At 35.0% G+C, this 24,241-nt stretch overlaps 1 protein-coding gene and 1 long non-coding RNA gene across 4 annotated transcripts in view; one reads left to right on the top strand and one right to left on the bottom strand.

The window, feature by feature from the left end:
- Nucleotides 1-15,173: 15,173 nt before the first annotated feature.
- tcerg1l (transcription elongation regulator 1 like) overlaps nucleotides 15,174-24,241 on the bottom strand; it is a 207,376-nt gene continuing 198,308 nt past the window's right edge. Inside the window, exon 15 of the mRNA XM_021480414.2 lies at nucleotides 15,174-16,054. Within this exon, the coding sequence (XP_021336089.1) occupies nucleotides 15,898-16,054 (157 nt within the window). The 3' untranslated portion in view covers nucleotides 15,174-15,897. The remainder of the gene's footprint in view (nucleotides 16,055-24,241) is intronic.
- LOC137496841 (uncharacterized) lies at nucleotides 17,777-23,597 on the top strand. Of its 3 annotated transcripts, none has more exons than XR_011017467.2 (6): nucleotides 17,777-17,825; nucleotides 19,100-19,133; nucleotides 20,488-20,543; nucleotides 20,637-20,784; nucleotides 20,896-20,972; nucleotides 22,240-23,597. It is a non-coding gene; the product is annotated as an uncharacterized lncRNA (long non-coding RNA). The 3 variants fall into 3 exon arrangements; XR_012388165.1 differs by lacking the exon at nucleotides 17,777-17,825 and adding an exon at nucleotides 18,396-18,491; XR_011017468.2 differs by lacking the exon at nucleotides 17,777-17,825 and adding an exon at nucleotides 18,396-18,504.

Raw genomic sequence — 24,241 nt, 5'->3', positions numbered from 1 at the left:
GTTTTTAGTTAATTATTAAAAAAAATCTATCTCAATGCAGTTCATTTATGGTTATAAAATATTAAATACTTATCATTTTTATTCATTTTAACCATAGTCAGTTATAAAAAGTGTATGACTAGATTATCAGAAATTATTTTAATGTTTTTTTTTTCCTCCTTTTTGTTTGCATCTGATACCGTATATTATTTTTATAGCGTCACACTTTGTAAATAATAAATAATGTGTGTTTGCAATGATCTAAGAGTGAGTAAATGATGACTAATTGATCAAACTGTTGCTGTCAGCCACTGCTAAACAATTATTATCTGAGAAACTGGGTCATCTATCCCCACTGTTAACATGAATACAAAGTCCTGTATAGTATTATGCCTGTATTTGAGATATAATCAGAGTTATTACATGGGAGGCATTCTCTGTAGAAGCCCATCGACTCTGCTGTTCTTTCTGTTCATTCAATAGCATCTGCATTCACTCTGTTATTGATTAAAGTACTGAATGTCCACTAATTAGTACTAGAATTATAGGCCTAATAGAGTCGGTTCTATCAAACAGCGGCTTGATGAAGATTCATCAAAACTTGAATTTGAAAACACAGAATGAGCAGGTTGGATTGTTTGATTTGATGTTGAAATATTTATATCATACTGTGAATGAGCATAATTGGATTTTTGAGATCTGGAAATGAGCGTCTTTAGGAAATAATAAGTTCAGCTGGCAATTTCCAAAATTTTAAGGTTAATGCATGTTATTCTAACATGAGTAACGGTCGTTTTTAAGCATTATAAGTTACATACAGTCAAAGGCAAAATTATTAGCCCTCCTGGGAACTTTAATATATTTAAATTCATTCCCAAGTGCTGTTTAACAGGGATAATGATTTTTCAATACATTTTAAAATATATTTTAATAACTCATTTCTTATAACTCATTTATTTTGTCTTTGCCATGCCTACAGTTCATAATATTTTGCAAGCTACTAATTTTGAGCTTAAAGTGCAATTCAAAACCATGCTAATTAGGTTAACTAGGCACATTGGACAACAGTGGTTTGTTCTGTAGCCAACTGAAAAAAAAAAAAGGAAAAAATAATAAATAAATAAATATAACGATGTCATGTTAAACAGTAGACCATTGCTTTTGAACTCAGAATATCTCTTTATCAAAGCATGCACTCATTAGAAATCTTGCTAGCTTCTGTTTCATCCTGGCTGCCCCCCCCCCCCCCCCCCCCAACCCGGTCCATAAATACGTCGCACACCCCTCTCCACCACATCCCTCGCAGCTCTTCAGGTACGTTAGGCACAACTCACCCCCGCCGCTAAGGTACATCGCACGCGCACGCCCCCACCGCTCTTCAGATACGTCGCGCACCATCACCGCTACCAAGAGAGTGGTGGAAAAAAAAAAACATCTGAAGGATCTTAATCGGTTCTGGAAATGTCGGGTTTTAAAAAAATGTTAAATGTAATAGAGCCCCGTTACATTATTCCTTCATAAGCCCATTTCAGTCAGATAATTCCTGCTTTCAGATCCACTAAAATGGCAGGTGACCGTCAAATCAAGCAGATCTGTGCTGTCTGAGGAAAAGTTGGACAATCATCTTTCTGAAAATAAAAAAAATACTTAAAATTGATTGAAACTTAGTTCCATATAAAAACTAAAGTGTTCTTTTATTTTTATTTGTTTAACTGCTACAATATTATTTTTATTTTTTATAGGAAGCTTTTTGGTTTAGAGTATAAAGAAGGATTTGTTTTATTTGCTGCTAAGCAGAATCCCCGGAAGTATAGCTCTACCACTGTTTAAAGTAAAAGAAAAAAAAACACACAATCATACTATTATGATGTTAGTTTTAATACATTAAAAAATTAAATCGGAGGAATCCTCTGGCTTTTTTCTTTTTTTTTCGAACCGTGACACCACTGTATCGTACCGAACCGTGATTTTTTTAACTCTTACTCCCTTACTTCTATATCTCTATGATGTGTTTTTTTTGGTCCTTATTTGAATATATCGTGAGATGACTTGTTTTGTGATCATGAGATTTGTCATTATTTATATATTTATTGTGGGATGACTTGCATCATATGATATGATATTTTTGTCATATTTTGAATATATAGTGAGATGACATCATAATATGATATGTCATGTTTTTGAAAATATCATAGGATGAGTAATATCGTGATATTTTTGACTATTATGGGATGACTTGTTTCACAATATGAGATTTGTCATATTTTTGAATATATCGTGGGATGGCTTATATTGCAGTATGATATTTTTGTCATATTTTTAATATATCATTGGATGTCTTATGATATTTTTCCGTAATTTTTTAACATATTGTGGGATTACTTTTATCGTGATGTGATGTTTTTGACAATATCATTTGACATATTCTTAAATAATATTTTTTCATATTATGAATGTATTGTGGGGTGACCTATCATGATATGGGATTTTTGGTGAAAATATCGTAGGATGACATATCGTGATATTATATTTTTATTATATTTATGAATATATCATGGGATGACTCATTGTGATATGTAGTTTGTCATATTTTTTATATATTGTGGGATGATTTATGTCGTCATATCCAATTTTTTGTCACATTATGAATATATTGTGGGATGACTTATTTTGTCATATTATATTTTTGTCATATTTTTTTAAATATTGTGGGATGATTTGCATCACTTTCATATTTTTGTCATGTTTTTGAATATATCATGGGATAACTTATATTGTGAAATGAGCTTTTTTGTCATATTATGAATATATCATGAGCTAACTTGTATCGTGATATGAGATTTGTCATATTGTCCAGCCCTACTGTTAGTATAACGTCAAATAGTACTAAGCAGTGACCTCAAGATATAAGTTGTAATTGTTCTCGAATGTTGTTCTGCACTGGGCATTGTGCTCAGACTACAGAAGCTGATTTTCAATGTCTGTTTGAATAGAGTCTCTTTGGCATGGCAGATGATCTGGAGAGAGCAGTGTTGTGTTTGTGAATTCATGCATGGTGCCACAGGGCTAAACCGAAGCTCTCTGTGACAAGGATCAGTATGTGAGAGATATCAGACTTCAGATGCTTCGTCAAAATGGCCAACGGTGCAGATGTATTTGCCCACAATCAAGAGGACATGATGTTTGACTTGGGAGGAATATAACTCTGAAACCCAATGCTTTTTTTTGCCCAGTAGCTTTGCATTTGCTTTTCTGTCTTCTGTCTCTGCCTACTGCTGTTCATTTTACTTGTTAATGTGTTGGTGGAATGACAAAAACCTAGTATGAGCAGCTCCCAGTGTGCACTGCATACAGAGATTTTAAAATGTTGCTTTCATTGCTTATGGTTTTATTTAGAGCTAAACGATGAATTGCATGCGATTGTATGAAGGTATTTTTTGAAACACTCATCTTTCCTGTGTCCATATTTAATTTGGAGTTCGAATATGCTTGCTTGCCTATACACACCAATAATACCTACATATGTTAGTTGTTGTCCATCTCCAGGTTGGAGGAAAGTCCTTACCCCAGGTGGAGGAGTTCAAGTATCTTGGGGTTTTGTTCTTGAGTGAGGCAAGGATAGAACGTGAAATTGAACGGCGAATTGGTGCATCGATGTACCGGTCCATTGTGGTAAAGAAGAAGCTGAGCCGAAAGGCAAAGCTCTCGATTTACTGGTCAATCTACGTTCCTACTCTCACCTATGGTCATGAGCTTTGGGTACAAATCTTGGATACAAGCGGCCGAAATGAGTTTACTTAGCAGGGTGGCAGAGTGTGCACCCTTATAGATAGGAGAAGGAGCTCAGAGTAGAGCCGCTGCTCCTCCACATCGAGAGAAGTCTGCAGAAGTTGCTCGGGCATCTGTTTCAGATGCCTTCTGGTCGCCTACCTAGGGAGGCGGAGGAACGCTGGAGGGACTTTGTCTCTCGGCTGGCCTGGGCCTGACTCGGGATCCCCCCGGAGGAAGTGTCTGGGGTGAGGGAAGTCTGGAGTTCTCCCCTAAGCTTCCTCCACGACCCGACCCGACCCCGAAAAAGCGTACGAAAATAATATGACGATGATTGTTGTGTGCATTATTCTATAAAGCTGGCTCTGCACTCAGCTGTGAATCTCCTGCACCTGTGTTCAGCATGTGACAATACATAAACTGTCTGTACTGCCCGTTGTGTTAGTTTACCTAGTTTGCCACTGCCTCCAACAAAAAAAGTTTGCAATTTCGACTTCGACTAGGTAAAGTCTAGTTCGGATATACGGCCTACCAGAAGTGCGATTATGCACATTAATATAGCAGCATTTTTTTGACACTGTATAACAATAATTAATATTTTTACGTTACTGTAACAGTTGTGTTTAGGGTGGGAGTGGGCGTAGACGTTAATAAAATACAATAAATGGGAAATTTTATAAATAATTGAAATAATTCTCGTTTTCTTCTGACCGAAAACTTATGCAATCTAGCAACGATCCTCGACTGGGTGAGGAAGAGATGCCAGTGATGCTCACAATTACACGTCTTCTCACCACTGTACTGCAGGAATTACACTTATTACTAAGCCATACTTGCATGCTAATTCAGACTGAATATTCAGAGTAGCATAGTAAACAATATAAGCAGGGCATCACAGGTTGTCATTGTTCAAAAATGAACCAATGTGCTGTGAATATAAAACTTACTTTAACTTAGTAAAGCAGGCAAGGCGAAATGGCACTTTTTACTGATGTTTTGTTGTTAAACTGATTAAAAATATACATTATTAATGCTGTAAAAGGATCTTATGAAAACGAAAATAGTCACATCAGTCTTCTTAAAATGTTATATTACCTGTCTGAAGGAAATACTTCAGCCATGGTGTCATCCGTCCTCCAGCGTGCAAAGGTAACTTCAGTATTGATTCAGGATTTTAAAAAGTTTTAATTTAGCATGTGTTTTTCCATTGTCACTCTCTCACTCTCTCTCTCTCTCGTGGGCATGTAAACGTGACACGCGTACACATGCAAATGGCGTGTCTGCGTGAACAGGACTGCGCAGATGTACAAATACATTTGTTGACAGACAGTTTGGGCTACTTATCAGAATCATGGGAATTAACGGCCTGAAAAATTTTAATTGGATGAATATTTTTTAGTTTTATGCCTCACCCAGAATTTAAAAATACATATAAACACATTTATATATTTATATAATTTATATAATTTACTTTAATCAGTACTATTGGACTGTGAAGAGACTTTTAACCAGCCCAACAAAAATGTTTCTTAGGATAATCACCTAATGCACCTTTAAGGATACTTTAATAACGCAGTGATCGCATAATGTTTTTGAAATAACTTTGCACCCAATCTTGTGAGGTAGGTTGAAAAATGTGGGTTGAAAATTACACTGAAGTATTGTTTTGTTGCTTGTTCAAACTTCTTATTTATAACAAGCTAAAACAACACAAGTCGTGTTTTTTTTGGACGACAACTTAATTGGTTTATGTTGAATCCACTTAAATTTGTAAAAAGTAATAAGATTAATTAATAATTAATTAATTACTTTAGTTGTGTGGAAATCAACCATTTTTATACTGTATGCAATGTTAACTGTCATCTAAAAAAGATGCAGATGACCAGTTTTCACCACTCCATCCCTTCAGCAACTTCACTGGCTTCCTGTTAAGTCATGTATTGATTTTAAGCCTCTGATTTTAACCTATAAAGCAGTGCATGGGCTAGCACCTGACTACATCTATGACCTGGTAACTCTCGCCACTCCCACCCGCAGTCTTCGTTCTTCATCTGGACTTTTGCTGCATCATCCGCGCTGTAAACTAAAGACTATGGGTGGTCGTGCTTTTTCGTACAGTGCGCCTTAGCTATGTAATGGCCTACCCATCAGCATTAGGAGGCAATACTGACTTCTCTGGACAGTTTTAAGAAACTTCTCAAGACTCACCTTTTCAGCGTTGCTTTTAACTTAGATTGATTATTTTTCTTAATTTAATCATCCAATTGTACTGAATCGTTCATATTTTGTTTTATTGTGGTCTTTTTTTACTGTTTTTATTGTTCTGCTTTGTTACTGTTTGTCTTGTATGCCTTGTCTGAGAAAAGCGCACTATAAATAAAGTGTATAATTATTATTACTATGCAACAGCAAAAAAAATCTGAAAGCCTCTGGCAGGATGAGCACATCAGCACTGAGAGACACATGTTGTCTTCATTCTCCTTCTGCTGTCTGGTTTTATAATCTCTAGCAAACAACAGATCTTGCCATACCAAGAACTGCTAGAATAAACCGTGCTTGACAACCAGAGAAAGCATTGGTTTAGTGGATGGAGCGGCACCAGGGGTCCAGAGCCTAAATACGCCTGCTGGCCAAACCGGGACGAGGCTCCCGCTGCTGCTAACAAGCGGGCGATACTGAACACTCATGAATATTGCATAGTTGATGGTTTTGGGATCACTGCATGCACACAATACCAGCTTGGCTACATTTTGAATGTTAGCTAATGAATGCTGTTTCAAAAGTATTCAAAAGCTGGGTTAGTTTTAGAATTTGCATCTCATTTTCAGAGATGCTTATTTTAGTGCTTTTTGCAGAACTCTTATTATTGCTTTAAATTGCTTAATTATTGCTTGGCTATTATTAGTGCTTTCTAATTAACAATCGCAATGTGCATTTTAAGATTTTCAGCACATACAGTTGAAGCCAGAATTATTAGCCACCTTTTGATTTTTTCTTCTTTTTTAAATATTTCCCAAATGATGTTTAATAGAGCAGGGAAATTTTCACAGTATGTCTGATAATATTTTTTTATTCTGAAAAAAGTCTTATTTGTTTTACTTCAGCTAAAATAAAAAAAGTTATTAATTTTTTTTTTAATTTTTGGGACAAAATTATTAGCCCCTTTAAGCAATTTTTTCCCCCCGATACAGAACAAACCATTGTTTTACAAAAACTTGCCTAATTACCCTAACCTGCGTAGTTCACCTAATTAACCTGGTTAAGCCTTTAAATGTCACTTTAAGCTGTATAGAAGTGTCTTGAAAAATATCTAGTCAAATATTATTTACTGTCATCATGGCAAAGATAAAATAAATCAGTTATTAATAATAAGTTTTTAAAACTATTATGCTTATAAATGTGCTGAAACAATCTTCCCTCCATTAAACAGAAATTGGGGAAAAAAATAAACAGGGGCGCTAATAAGTCAGGGGGGCTAATAATTCTGACTTCAACTGTATCTTGGGGTTCTCACCAGGGGTGGATTTAGTGATTTGGGGCTCCTAAGCAATTCCAGGTATGGGACCCTAGCATTAAAAGTCAAAACACACACACTCTCTCCCTCTCTCTCTCTCTCTCTCTCTCTCTCTCTATAGATATGTTATTTCTCTATAAGCGAATTACCGGTTTGTAAACATTCAGGATGCCTGCGCATCGAGGTTGGAGAAAAAAACGGGAGCGCCAGCATTCACAGCGAGGGAATGACATCTGATGCGGTACGAAGTTTGTTGTTTTATTAGAGATGTTATGTTAATTACTTAATATATATATATATATATATATATATATTAATATTATTTACATAATGCTTTCAGCATACTATAACAGCTTGTCACCCAGAAATAAGCACACTTATTCTGCAAAATTAACGTTAAAGTGAGCTGCATTTGTCTGACAGGTCCATTTGCGATGGCACCCTCTCAATGGATATTAGACAAGACTGAAACTCTCAAAAATCTGATTGAAACTCCAAGTGATTTCACAAGAGAGAAGTTAAAGGCCTACAAGTCTTTGGATGTCAACAATGTTGTTCTGTGTGGTCGTGTGCAAGAAATAATGCTCCATGATTACCAGATTCAAAACTATGTAGTGCTAAAAACAGAGGTTCTGCCTAGGCAAAGACAAGAACAGAAGACTGAACTGTACAAGGCCTGGGTAATCATCAACAAGCAAAACAACTGCATTCTGACAGTGAACTGCACCTGTATGGCAGGGTATGTGAACTTACATGTTTACATTTAATTCTAAGTTTAGTTCACCGTCTTTAACTGTTTTTGCTGAAATCATTGCTGCAATCAAAACGAGTAATGTGTATGATTCAGCAAAGCGTGAACTTGCCTGATATAACATGAGAACTGCAGAGTCAAGCATTTTTAATTAGTCCATTATTACTCCATTCAGCTCTTATGATGGCTGTTAGCCAAAGATGCCTGCGGTTGGCATTAAAAGCAGTGTGGTGCACGGTAAAATTTAAGTTTTTGGACTTTTAATTTTGGCATTTTACTTCACAACATGACATGTTTGCTTTTGCAAATGGTCCTTTTTCGCAACCGGTATGCACGGTTGAACCCGTGTGACGTCATGTGTGACGTAGGTTGGTAATTGCCCTATAGATTCCAAGTTTAATTTTGTAAATAAACGGCATGTTAAAAATATATTTTAAGTGGAAGTCAGATTTTTTAGCATATGTGTCTATATCCAGTTGAATTCAGAATTATTAGAAATCGAGTGGCAGTCAGAAACTGGTCCTGTACTATAGTGATCTGGCTCCCCCTCACTGATCCTGCAGTTTCAATAATAGATAGGAGTAACCGCATGCCTGGAATGAAGCCAGAGAGTATGGATGTCCCGCGGAGCCATAATGGAGTTTACTCCCCCATAAAACAGTTTGCCAGTGCACTGTCTGCCGTCCCTGTGCTTATTTATAGCCGTGTTTCATTGAGGTGACACTGATGGAGAAGGGCTGTTGACTTTTCCTCAGCAGTGAGTCGGTTCAATCAGGCTGTGTGCGGCACAGAGGGACTGCAGCACCACTTCAGCTCCGTCACCCACTAAACGAGCGCTGGGCCTCCATGCCAAAAGACAAATCTTCCCTTACTGCCCATGTCTGGATGGAGAAGTCCAGAAAGGATCACAGAGCACAGAAACATATCAAATAGAAAGCATCTAAGCCTACGTCTACACAAAGCCAGAGCTTTTCCAATCTAATATTTTTTTTTTCATTTTTTTTTCATTTTATTTTCTTGTCGGCTTAGTCCCCTTATTAATCCGGGGTCGCCACAGCGGAATGAACCGCCAACTTATCTAGCAGGTTTTTACGCAGTGGTAAGTTTTGTATTCAGAAATAAGTCAAAATGAAGTTTTAATTAAGAAATAATTAACCAGCAAGGTAAGAAAAATAAACTGGCTTTTCGTTTAAATAAAACATTTTTACCCACAGGCAGTTAGTTTAGCTTGTTTTAAGGACAAAATCTCTTAATTTTGATTTATTATTTCTGAAAACAATATTTTTGACGTCTGTAAAAAATGCTTCTTGATTTGATCATTTTTAGATATTTATAAGACAAAAACTCTAAAAATCTAAATAAGAAAAGCATCTTCTTTTGCAGCTCCTGGTCATCTATTATCCAGACTTAACATTTCAGATACTGCAATGTGACTATTGAGAATGCATGCATTGTGGAATATAACTGATTATCTAAAGAGGAATCCTGTTACACTGAAATGACAATCTTATTGACTCGCGCAATTCCTAATTTTTATTTATTTTTTGGCATTTTAAACTTCCATTTTTGCACGAGTCATTTTGTGTCAAGCCAGTCTTCTCTAATTTATGTACATTATAGATGCAACTTTGATTTAGAGCAGATCAGAGTAAAATCAGAGTAGCAAATCACCAGAAAATATGACATTTTATTGCACATTTTAAGATTACAAAGGAATAACAAGTGTGATATTTTTAATTACCAAGTTCTATCTACCTATCTACATATGCTGGCTAAATTAGGCTTAAATAAACTATTAAGAGAAAGCTTTGTTAAAGCTGTTAACATCTCTGTGGGTTTATGGGTGTGTTAATACCTCTGGAAGTGAAAATAGTGTTGTTTTTCTACAGCTGAGGTGCTGTAATAAGATGCGTTTGTGGATTTCTTTTTATTATCCCAATTTCATTAGGAAGTTGAAAAGAAGAAACCTACAACTATCCATATGTGTCCTTGAAAGTTTTTGACTGAACGTCTTTTTTCAAACTTTGATTAAGGTAAAAGTGTAAATCCCTGTGCTTTTTATTCAGGTTTTTAATGAGCGCATATTAACAGCTAACCTGAAAATATAATTTCTCTCATTACTCACCCTCTCCCAGCCTGTTTGCTGTCATCTATTCTGTTAAACACAAAAGAGGGAACTTGTTAAGAGCTTTTTTTTTCACAGTGACCATGACTGTGAAGCCGTAAAGTAGTCCATACAATCCCAAGTTCACTCCAAGTCATTTTCATCTCCAAGTGGAATGTATAACTGATTTCTTAAACATTCATCCTTCATCTCTTATTTATTGCTGAAATGTATCACGACGATTTCTGCTCTGCTGGCTGCTGATTCCAGCTTTTGTTGCAGACGTCATTGGTTTGTTCACACAGTTCCCTTGACCCTATTTATAAGTGGAGCTGAACAGTGACAGAATATACAGTTGAAGTCAAAATGTGAAGTCATCATATATTTCCCAAATGAGGTTTAACAGAGGAAGGAATTTTTCACAGTATTTCTGATAATTTTTTTTTTCTTCTGGAGAAAGCCTTTGTTATTTTGGCTAGAATAAAAGCAGTTTTAAATGTTTATAATCATTTTGGGGTCAATATTATTAGCCACCTTAAAGCTTTAAAGAGTTTAGATTTTTTTCCCTTGACCTCTAATTTAATCAGAGTATTATAGGCTGATAACAATTTAATAAGTGATTTCCATAGCATTATTGCGTTGCATAAGTGGCAGAGTATCTGCATCTAAAAGTGAATTAGGTAATAAATGCATTTACATAATAAAGTGGCAATTTTTTTTTTCAATTTACACAACATTCTGATCACAAAGGTGATCGACAAAATAATATTCTAAAAATTTCAGCAGATGGCAGCAAATGATTGTATTACTAAACGAGTCGTTTATTTAACCGATTCATATGAATCGATGATTCTTTCAGTATTTGCAACTGAATGCATTGAATTCAGCATTCCGCGAATAACATAAAGATCATCACTCACTATTACTGATATAAGACACAATGTCTAATAATACTGTAAAACATTTTATTTTATACAAAATATTAATAATTACATAGTGGAGCTTCTTAAGTTTGTTCAGCTAGAAGCGTTTTGATTGGTTGAATTAAAAACTCACCGCGATTGGCTAAACCGAATATCCTCCAAAAAAAGATGTACGAATCTAGTCCTCATAGGAAGGTCTCAAATATACCAGTGATACAAATTCCAAGGACTCCCTGCCCATGAGCATTTTCAAATGCACATTCAGTGGTTCGTAAATGCATCTGACATAATTTATAAATGCATGAGGAAAGTAATCCGAGAACTTAGTACTGTATATACATAATTGTGCAAACATTTTAAATGTATTTATGCAAGATGCATATGTGTGCACTTTTGGCATATGTTTGTGCTTTTTACTTTTGAATTGATGAATTTACTAATTGGAGTTGTGGATTTATGAATTGTGTTTTGAATTTATGAATTGTGCTGTGCATTTATGAATGTTATGAATGCAAATGTATTATTATTGAGACTGATCTGGCTTCATATTAAGTTTTTGACTCTTCTAAAGCATAAAACACCATAATATAATATGTTTGCAGATATTTAGGGTACATTTTAAGTGAACTTTCTTATTTATCTGAAAAACAATGCTGAAGTCAGATATTCTGCTTTCAAATTGTGAGTTACGTGCCAGAACATCTGTCTTTGTTTTGGTAATTTAATCCGCCCAGTGTCAGTCTAGCTAATATATTTTAGCACCCCGGAGTGCTTTGGTGGAAAACAACATATTTCATTCATTCAGTCAGTCAGGAAGACTATTATAGCATGTGCCAGTGACTGAAATGTGACCTCTGGTGGACAGTCACAGACTCTGAAATGAGATGCAGATTCAGAGTTCCATATGAGGTGGTTATTAATTAGCAAATAATATAAATATAGCAGATTTAAACATTAGGTGAGCAGGTTACACTGTAACCCCGTGTCCCAACAACACACTATGTGACAAGAAACGCAGTGATAAGCAATTTGGCTGTTTGCACCAGACGAAACATGACAAAATTAAATGCAGCCATTCAGAAGCACAAAATAGTGCACTCACTGCACTCCAACGAAACGGCAATGTTTATAATCTAATTAATACATATTATAGCTCTTTAACAATATTAAATGTACATGCTGAATCACTGATGTGTTGGTTTACACCGAGTCCAGCTCTAATGTTCAATTTAAAATGGTTTATTTTATTGTCAAGATCTGAGGTGAACTATCTGCTGCTGCTTTCAGTAGTATGGCAATAAATGTCATGAAAAATAACATTTAAACTCACATTGTTAGCATTTAACACTGAATAAAGCACATGAGGTGTACCTGAGATGATCTCATTGTCAGTTTGCTGTTGTTCAGCTGCAAGATAGAGAAGCCGTTTCTAAAATATGAATTTCAGGTGTTGGTTAGGACAAAAACTCCTTATGGGAAAATATTTCTTCTATCGCGTGCCGTTGCTTTTATTCAGAACTTAATTTAAATCAGCCTTTAGGCTTAATAGTCAGGCACACTTCTGTTGATGTCGTAAATGAACCAGGTGTGCAAAACTTCAACCACTGGATTTCAAACTTACTGCACCTTTAAGCAATGCATTGTTTTCCCAATTTGTCTAATTTTCTTTGCTATAATGACAGTACATAATATTTTAATAGATATTTAATTAGGTAAGGCAAAGATAAAATGAATTAGTCATTATAAATGAGTTATTAAAACTATTATGTTTAGAAATGTGTTGAAAAAAAATCTTCTCTCCATTAAACAAAAAATGGAGAAAAAAAAAAGTATATAGACGGGCTAATAATTCAGACTTCAACTGTATATCTTGAAGAAATCTCAGTGCACGTGCAGTACTGTGTGAAAATGCAGGTTTATTTTAAGCCTTAGTATCGTGTTCATTAAATATGCAGGTTTCTTTAGTCTTATTGTCTGTGGTGTTAAACTAATGAGGCTGCTGGTGATGAAATACAGTCTTTGTTGTTGGTTATTTGAGCTTTGTGATTGCAAGCAATGCAGCTGAAAACAGGCCACATTAAACTAAAGAGAGGCTTTTATAAAATGCCAAGTGTTTACTCGTCAACAAACCAACCAAATTTATGACTCATCACTCAATTTTAAAATTAAATAAAGCATCTTCATTACATTTCAAATTAGAGATGACGCCTGAGAAATGTTAATTGTTAGTTTGTGCCTTGTGACAATGCAGAGTTACAAACAAAGGTGAGGCATTCAATGTCACATCAAATTAGAATTTGATCTAAAATACATCTAGGAACACAAGTGAAATTAAACCTTTCCTCTGGCGTCTCGACGTTAATGGGGAAACCAGATAAGAATAACTTGTTTCCTCTGGCCAGCATTGTATGTGACAAGTGTGCGTTTGCTTTTATTACACTCAGATTCTTCGGAAATTGCTTTTTTTTATTGGCTTCTCCACAATATAACTTTTATTAGAATATCAACGAAAACAATTGAAAGCTCTAACTGAGGTATTACAGTTATAACAATAATACAAATAAACAAAACAATAGGAAAAGAAAGGATGGAAATGTAAACACAACACTTTTGTTACATGGTAACAAATCAAGGCTCAACAATATGAATGATTTCTGTATTGGGTCCGAGCTTCAGGCATCTTAAAATCATATGTCTTAAAAACATTTGAATTCTCGTACGTATTAATAATTGTTGGTTGTCCCGCTTATTAATTACCATAAATTACAAGATTTACATTTACTTTAATGCACAGAACATGATTTTGTCTTTCAAAATGACATTTCATTGGTGTTCAAACCAAACTAAGTAGCTATGAGGACAACCACAACATTACAAACTTTTATTCGGACACATTTATATGGAAATTGGATAATAATTATTATAATAATTCCTTAGATCTATATAGCGCTTTTCTGAACGCTCAAAGCACTGTACACATTTTTAAGGGGAATCTTCTCATCCACCACCAATGCAGCATCTACCTGGATGGCGTGACAGCAGTCAAATTGCACCAGAACACACACCAGTTAATCGTTAGAGAGATATGGGGATGGTTAGGAGGTCATGATGGACAGAGGCCAGTGGGCTAATTTGGCCAAGATGCTGGTTTTCAAAGGACATCCTGGGATTTTTAATGACCACAGAGTGTCAGGACCTTGGTTTAAAATGGCTAAAATGAGTTCAAACTGATGTTAAACTTTATTAAAGTCCAGATCCGGCACTTATTTTACAGATCCACCTCCTCGCCTTCTTCCCGTCCGCTGTCCACTTTAACTTTGTTCCGCAACTCCCTAACCCTCTTCACTTTCGTCCGCAACAACCAGCCCCTGCCCTGGCTCATAACTTACGTCTGCGACACCCCTTTGTTATCCAACGCCCCGCTATCTCACCATCCCAACCATCCCACAACCCCCCGCTCACTGTCATGCATGCCACATCTACATCCTTGGGTAGCATGACAGATTCATTACCCCGATCTGTTCCGGGACCTCGCGATTCACAGATTAAGCACTGATCAAAGCTGAGCCAGTCCTAAAAAAAAAAAAAGCTTCTTTTGTCAACACGTTCGACGTATGTGTTGTTTTATTTATAGTTTATTTTATACATAGCATCGTACAGGTGAATTGCTGCTAAAATTACTTCTCATATTGTAAACAAAATCCAAAACTGATTTAGATGCAAGTTTAAATTACTTCTTATACATTATTTCTAAATAGACAATGACCCACAAATGATGTAAATTCAAGGAGGGGCTAATGTCATCCTAGCGAATGCATATTTTATGAATGGTTGGAAAACTTTGCCGTTATCCTAGATGCAAAATCTATTGTTTTTAAAATGACAGCTTAATTTAGCATTGAATGCCATATTCACTGTATTACTCCATTAAAAGTGTTCATAAAAATAATAAGGCATATCACATTTTGGTAAAACAATATTCTAAAAAGTAAGATATACATTTTTAGCTGTTTTATGAAATAATTGACAACTTTAGCATTGTCAGAAAAGAAAAAAAAACATATTGTTGAGCCCTGAATATGGTTTTTAGTGGGTATAAAAGCCAACACAAAATGTATAATTGCATGTCAACCATAACAAAGAAAATAAAATCCTTTATTTAATCATACTTACAAATGAATGATACTTCCATAAACTGAACGCAGCCAAACATCTAAACAGTCCCTTCAATTAAATTTGTTATTGACTGTAAACAGAATCCACTTGCTTCACACAGCTGTACATCAATATATATATATTTTTTTTGTAAAAAGTATTTTTACGATATCATGACAAATGTAGCTACAACAAACCATTGGACAACATTTGGAAAAACTCTACCGATACACAACACCACTTACTGATTCCCACAGATGCGTTGGGGAATCTGTGTCGTACTCTGACAAATGTTTCACTTCTACGGTCACTTTGAGCACAGCGCCAGGCAAGTCAACACTTATTTACAATTATTATAAAAATCATTTTCCGCCTGTGTGCACAGGTCAATGGCTTTAGATGCTTCTATCGAGTCAAACTCTGTGTTCGTGTTCAGCATTGATTTAGAAACCTTGTTATTCTGAAACCGGAGATTAAGAGCTTCAATATGAAACAGATTCAGATATGCAGAGTTAATTCCCAAACCACTGCTCGCCTTTAGCTGCTTGTGTATTTGTTCAGTTTTCTTAGTCCGTCACTGTAAAGCAAACAGCGCTGCTGCCCTTGTCATTTGGCCAGACGAATGGGCAGATGCTATCAGTGCATTCGCATTGATAAACAGTCAAAGGAAATCAGTTCACAGTAGTGTGGAGAGTTCAAACACTCATCTCATCTTCCTCAGGCGTATTCTGTTCTCCTTGTCCCGCTTCTTCAGAGTGTTTATGAACTGACTGAAAAACAGTTCCTGGTCTTTCCTCTTCTGAACCTGTTTGAATCGAGGATCTTTCCCATACTTCTCTGAAAAGTCTTTGAACGTTGATCTGCAAAATGAAGAAAATGAAACATGAGATGCAAAGTCAAAGTCAAATGGTTTCAACTAACTTACTGGCAGTTCTCCAAACTCAAGTGATCAAAATAACAGTTTTCGAAAATTGTACAACCAACACTAAAAACTAACCAAGTTAAATGGATGTTTAAACTCGGATGATCTTAACTATCCAAAATGACTAAAACTAAGCTTTTTCTTAACCAAATCAAATTAATACTTTAATTTTCCTAAACCATTTTACCAAATCAAATTGTTACAAAACCAGATGATCAAAACGAACTAACTAACTAACTAACTAACTAACTAACTAACTAACTAACTAACTAACTAACTAACTAACCAACTAACTAACCAACTAACTAGTCATCAAGATTTCAAAATCAAACAGATACATTTTTCCAAACCTAGATTATTAAAACGGACTAACTGACATATTCTGCATACATTTGTTGCTTATAAGACAAATGTGAACATTTTCTAAGTCCATAATCTAAAACCATTATTAAAAATAATGTTTTCTTAAAGCAGATTTGATCCAACCAACCAACCAACCCTAATGACAATCAATTACCTCTAAAATCAACCAACCCTAAAACCAACTAACCCTAAAACTAAACAACCCCATCCATAAAATCAACCAACCCTATAACCAACCAACCCTAAACCCAACCAACATTAAAACTAAACAACCCCGTCCATAAAATCAACCAACAAAAACCCAACTAACCAACCCTGTAACAGACCAATCCTAAAAATCAACCAACCAAATAACTTCAACCCTAAATTCAAACTACCCCAACCCTATAAATTAACCAACCCCAACCTTAATACCAACTAACCCCAAAACCAACCAACCCCAGCTCTAAAACCAATCAACCAACCCCAACATAAAACCATCTAACCCTAAACTTAACCAGCCAACCCTAAAAACCAACCAACCAACCCAACTCCAACCCTATGACCAACTTAACCCTAAAACCAACCAACCAACCCTGACCTTAATACCAACCGACCCCAACCCTAAAACCAACCGACCCAACCCTAAAATCAACCAACCCCAATCCTTAAACCAACCAACCCCAATCCTTAAACCAACCAACAGTCAACCCTAAAACCAACCAACAATCAACTCTAATATCAACCAACAATCAACCCTAAAACCAACCAATCCCAATCCTAAAACCAACCACCAATCAACCAACCAACCCCAATTATAAAACCAACCAACAATCAACCCTAAAACCAACCAACAATCAAGCCTAAAATCAACTAACCCCAGTACTAAAATCAACCAACCAACAAACCAACCATTTAAACAACTAACTCTAAAGATTACCAACCCCAAACCTAAAACCAACCAAACATCAACCAACTATAAAACCAACCAACCAATAAACAAATCAATCATACAACTCAGACCCTAAAATTAACCAACCCCAATCTCAAATCCAAACAAACTCAGCCCTACACTGTAAATGCGAATAGTATTCCTTACTATCGAAATTCTAGTGTGTTTACTTAATTTTAAGCTAATTGTTGAGTTTACTAGAAATGCATTAGTGTTGCTGACATAGTAAGGTATAAAGTTCCCATAACTAATGTAATTTGAGTAAAATTGCTTATAAGGGCTAAGCCATGCTGTTACGCATGCGTACTGGGTGGTGATTTCCCATCCCCCATCCCGAGTCACAACCAACCGCCACCCAGCACCGCCATTGAAGGACAGGATTTCATATTGAGAAGATGTACTGCTGTAAATCAAGGTAAACTTTTCGTTTTAATTACTACTTTGATTTTATTTGTATAGTATCAGTAATCTGTTTATTTCCTGCACTTTGTGAAATTGTTTGCTGTTTTGTGAACTAATTAATAGCCCATGATGTTGTGACTAAACGTTTTGACCACTGCACGTTATTTGCAATACTGTCTACTTTACTAGATAAGCTATTTTTAGCTGCTTAGTCCTTTTTAATAACTATTAATAATTTGTAAAGTTAGTAATTTGTAAAGTGGGCGTTATGCTCTAAAAGAGCGGGGCGCGCCATTTTAAATGATGCACTGAGAGAGCAATGCGCGCGCAATGATCCGTTCAAATAGATGTAAAGTTAACACATAGCTGTAGGTCTACATTTTTAAAAAAGAAAACGAAACCTATTTATCCGCATTACAAATACAGTAACGTTAGTTATCGCTGAACTTTAGTGGCGCTTGTTGTGACGAAAATATGCGTTTTTTTTTTTTAAGATTTACTTTTATGAGATCACCTGCAGGAAGCAGGTGAGGAGATCAGCTGTGATTCGGTCCGGCTTCAGCGAGCGGCTCATGACCAGACCAGTCGTTTTTTTCTCCATGATCGCCGGGGCAGCAGCAGTTTTAACCCGCCGAGGCTTTTAGAACATTATAAAGCAGTTTCAGCTCAAAATGGACCCGTGAGTGTCGTAGGTAATTTAGGATTTCGATGCGATTACGATTCGTGTCACTGTATGAGGCAGATGCATATTTACACATGATGCTAAAGTGTGCTTATGCTAACAATCCCTATGAAACTTAAAGTTAAACTTATGAAAATGCGAGAGATATTTAATTAACTAATTTATTTGTTTTATATGCTATTTGTCTTTTCTTTATGCCGTTTTGAAGGTTTATTCCAGTGTTGCCGTTACGTTATTGAGTGTTTTGTATTGCTGTAATGACAAATAAATCTGACCAGACGCGACTGAATATGTGTGATGGATAACGTTAATGATGAAGTGGTATAACTCGTACAACCAAGCACAGAAACATCCCTTTGTTTGCTCAATATCACACAAAGGCATCAACAAGCCTTTGTTATAAGCAAACTTTCTGTAAAGAAACAGGCTTTGCCAAACCTGTTAGTTGGCATTTTTAAAGAAGGTTTTACTAATTTTTAACAATTTAGGGCAAATAAATTTGAACAATTACAAGGTTGTTTAAAATGTAGCACACCATTAGAGTATTGTGAGTGGCATATTTGGTTTGTAATATCATTATACCCTTTATTTATTTTTTATTTCAGACTACCAGTTTGTGAGCTGATATGCAGTGGAAATGTAAGTTTTGCACTTACACATCAAAGAAAACTTTTTGAACACTACCGCACAAGACATAGAACATATTCATGAATTGTTCCAGTAACCTTACCTTGTCTCCATACTGAGTGTCAGGGTAATTTTAAATCGTTTAATGCATTAAAAGTACATTTAACAAAATTCTCAGCAAAGAACTGCATGATCAAGAATAGTCCGAATATTTTGTCCATTTGAATAATCATCTGAGGACTAGTTAGAAATAGGGTTGTTGTGTTGTGATACCATTAATTTATGTTACAATATTATACCAGCTGAAGTATGGTGATACCAAGTAGTAATGCAATACTGTAATTCATAACTTAAATCCATGAAATAAAGAAAAATGTCAGAAATAATATATTGTATATGTTATTATAGGCCTACTTGAATTTAAATAATTCCCTTATTGTTGAAAAAAGTATTTGCACATCTCTTCACCTAAAATGTATTCATTCCAGCAAAAAAAAAAAAATACATTAAAATAAAGATACATAAAGAAAATAGCATTTTTCCAACAAACCTAGGCTATATGAAGTGGTCAAAAATTGTTTCCTGTTGCTATTTTGGGTTTTTCATCTATCATACTTTTTTCACACTTATTATCGGATAAGAATCCAAAGTAATTCAAAATTTCACTTTATGAGTCATTCTTTTTAATAGATTGTCACGGTTGTTGTAGCTATTATATCATATTGACAGGAACAGAAATAAACGAATTCCAATTCAAAATGTAAAATGTAAAAATATAAAAGGCGCAAATTCTACAGTTTTACAACCTTAGAAGGCTCCATAGACTATTAAAATACAATGATCTATTGTTGCTGAATCGTGTAAGTATTTTAGTGACTTTTTCACATGCAGCATTATGTATTGTAGGCAGACTGTTAATGACAATATTACCGTTTACAAACTACAGTGGCACCGCCAGTATCTTGGAGCCATAGTATCATGATACTACCATAGTACCGGTAAACCGTGCAACCCTAGTCAGAAAGTTCAGTGTCCTTTTAAAGACTTCAATTGAGACAAATATTTATTCCACTTTTAATGCGCATAAAAGTAAGGCACACCAGCAACAATGCCATGATTATATTTAATCGGGGGTTGTGTTTATTACTGTTTGGTGACAAGTATAGCTCATGCTTTTGATGACAGGCGCCGGGAGTATTTGGCAGCTTTTATTATTCAAGAACATTTAACTATGTCATGTTAAAGTGTAACATCTGTTGCTAAATGGCATTGCATTGTATCATTGCATGTGTTTCTGATTTCTGTTTTTTGTTTTAGAATTTCGCTTAGCCATGTCAATAACACTTTACGTTTTTGTGCACAACAGTGACATCCAGAAGGAAGTCATAGAGGAAACACCAGCTGATGCAAGTGCTGCAGAAGGTTTGTTTTCTTTTCAAAACTTTGTGTGATTTTGTGAATTTGTGTTTTTGAATGTTATTAATGACTAATAATGTTTTGATTGGAATTTTGCAGAATTCAATCGAATATCAGGAAGAAATGTGAGATCCAAGTTCTACGCTGCATTGGACACACACTGCTCGTTTGATTGAAATAAAAAAAAAAAAACAGGAGAAAATTGCAGAAGAAAACTAGAAGAAATTTTCAACATGTTAATTCAAAGGTATTTTTGTGACATCATCTTTGAATCATAATTTGCATTTGATTGCAATAAATTGCATTTGATGTTTTCATTGGGCTATAATGCATGTCTACCTGTCTTTACTTTTTCAAGGTCATCTGGCAGCAGTTCTCCGGGGTCTTTCAGTCTTTTAGAGGGATGAGTCTAAAGAAATTTTCAGGATGTGTTTTGTAAGTAGTATTATTGTTTCTGCTTTCTTAGACTGGAAATGAAGCAGTCATTCCAGTTTACTTCACTTATTAATATAAATTTTCAATTTTATAAAAATAAAACAAATGCATTTAATGTAAGTATTTGAAAGTAAGAGGGATGTTATATTATGGCCTTTGGAGCAAGAGCATTGCTATGTTGCAAATACTGCAGCTTGTGCCGTCACAGGGTCAGTTAGCTTCATAGGCCAGTGAAGTAATGAATGCATTTCTTTAATTTTTAAACACGCTTGTTTTGAAAAGGAGGAAGATTAGCTTGAAAAAAAAATCTTAATAAGTGTAATACCTATGTAATATGTTGAGAGAAATATAAAAGTAGTCAAAGATGCTCCGTATTATAACCAACCCTGTGAAGTCACCTGCTGTGGGATTGTAGATGGCTGCACCCTTGTTCTAAAAGCCATACTAAAACATCAATTTTCTTATTAAAAAATAGTTATTAATACATTTTTAAAAAGTGTGCTAAATAATGCAAACTTGACTCACTGCTTTAACCTAGCAAAACCAAATGCATTCATGAATCGGTTCCCAATTTATTAAGTTTTCCCTACAAAATATTTATATTGATTATGTAGCACCAATTGGTCTCTCACACATTTGCATTTAATTTCTTGAAAATGTTTTAAAAGTACTTTTACTGCAGTTTGTTTTATTACATTACAGTGTTCCTTTAATTAAAAAAAATTATTGTTCCTTTAGAATAGTATCATGTTCAAGATACTGGAATTTAGTACCAATCTCTGCTGCAATTTTAAGCAGCAAATTTCCTGCTAACATTTTAAGCACTTTTGAGCACATTTTTAAACAGCACTGTTTTGCCATTCTGTTCACATGCTTAACAGAAATGACACTCAACAATGCCCAAATGTTAGCAGGAAATGGATGTTTTTAAAATTACTATATGGATTGGTAATAAATTCCACTATCATGACAAGCCTAGTAGAAGCAGTACAGGCAAATCCATCGTGTTGGTCTACATTGAAGAAGGAGCACCATAGCAAGGCCTTCTTATAAGAAGCATTTGAATGTAAAATGTACTATAAACACAAATAGTCATGCTAATAAGCAACTAGTTAATAGGGTAATTGGTTCCTACTAAAGTGTTACTAAATTAAGCACAAGGAATTGTATTTTTTTCACCTCTGCATTTGGTCTCCTGGCCACTACAGGCTTTATTAGTGCCATTTAGAATATCAAACTTTACTTATTTTTCTTTCTCTATTCATAGGATGTAATTGTAGAGTCGGACTTCAGTGCAGAAGATGTTGGCCTGCTGACTGTCGTGTGTGAAGATGTCTAAAGAACCTCATTATGGATGCAATGTGGGCCTTTATACTGGAAGGAAAAGTGGTTATGGACTTTGCCACATGCAGTATGTCTCTTTTTTTGCTTTGATTTACACACTGAATTCGGACTACCCAAAGACTTTGAGCAATGCATTTGAATTTGTTCAACGTGTGTTGCTTTTGCTGGGAGGGAAGCGTAATGTGTTTTATTCGGCGAGTGCCTATATACTGCTGTGCTTTATGTTTAAAGGTTCAGGTATAATGGCATGTTTAATTACAAAGTGTTGCTTTTTAACATGTTGCTGTTTGCAGTGTTACATTTAGGACTACAACATTTTGGTGTTTAAAACACTTTTTTTTTTAACCAAAAAAGTGTATTGTGATTTATAGGGTTGTCAAAAGTATTGAGTTTGGTACCAATCGGTACTGAAATAAATAAAAAAAAAATCCATCCATTTCCCACTAACATTGCAAGAACTGATTGGCCATTGTGTTCATCTGCTCAGTAGATATGACTGATTGGCTTTGAAGGTCATTATTTTTACCACACTTCACCACTGTTCACCAGGTGCAAAGATACAAAAACACTGGATAACTTCAAAGCACTGTCGATCAGTCGATTCATCACCAGATAGCTTATATGTTAGCTTCTAAACAAATCAGCTATCGACATGGCTTTGAAACACTTCAGTGTCTGTGTAACTTTGTTTGGACTCAGTGAAAAATGGTAAACCTATGACAGTCACAGCCAATCACGTCAAGTCATTTCTGTTGAGCATGTGAACACAGTGGCCAGTCAATGGTGTTTAAGAACGAGCTCAGTAGCACTCAAATGCTGGTGGAAAATGGATATTTTTAATATTTCAGTATTGATTGATACCAAACTCAATACTTTTGACCACACTAATGTGATATTTTCTGTAGGAAAATCTAAACTACACAGTCTAACAAATTAGCTTTAAAGCTTAATATCTGTTCCTCTGTGAGTGTCTATATGCTGCCATGTTTAAGGTGCTGGTGCAATGGCATGTTTAATTACACTAATTCAAGTATCTTTTTTCCAAGTGTCAAGTATTTAAAGTTTTTTTGATAGATTTTCAAACCTTTTCGAAAACTTGTGTTTTAGGGTTGAACATGTTTATTGTATTTTTTGTCTGTATTGCTGTTTACAGTATATTACAGCACTTTACAACAGGTTTTTACAAAACTGTATTGTGTACAAGTGTATTGTGATACTAAAATATCACAAGTGTATTGTGAAATTCTGCTAATTTTGTCAAATAAAATGTTTACATTTAAGACCTGTATAATGTCATTACTTGTAGGTTGAACTACATATTTTATGTTCAGTTTAATTGAAGAAAATGTGGAAACCGATTGCACGTAGTTTCTTTAGTTGACATTACTTAAAATGGTGGATTAAAACAATGTTGAGACTACTAGCATTCAAGATGTTAACTGAACATGGTAGAACAGTATTAGTTAAATAGAGTTATTAAAGTAATCTTACTATAAAACCCTAAGTAAGATTACTAAATAATAACAAGTATGTTAACTAGAATTTTCTATTAAACTTACTTAATTTTTAACAGTTAGTTTACTTTATAAGTTTTAGTTTTCTTACTTCAAGGCAATAATTAAACTTAACTTAAGATTTCCTTGTAAGTTTATATTGCAAAAATAAGGCAATCGGTTTCCAAACTTTTTTAAAGTAAACTGAACATGTTAGAATTTACAGTGTAAATCCAACTAAACTCCAACCCTAAATACAAACCAATCCAAACCCTAAAAACAACCAACCAACCGATCCTAAAACCAGCCAAACCCCACCCCTAAAATAAACTAACCAATCAGCCAAACCTAAACCAGAGGTGACAAACTAATCCAAACTTAGTTTAAAAAAACTGACACTAAGAGATCATATGTTCAGTCATAACCATCTAA

The sequence above is a fragment of the Danio rerio genome, chromosome 12, assembly GCF_049306965.1.
Source record: "Danio rerio strain Tuebingen ecotype United States chromosome 12, GRCz12tu, whole genome shotgun sequence".
In the NCBI taxonomy this organism is placed as follows: domain Eukaryota; kingdom Metazoa; phylum Chordata; class Actinopteri; order Cypriniformes; family Danionidae; genus Danio; species Danio rerio.
This window is presented reverse-complemented; position numbering and strand designations above follow the sequence as displayed.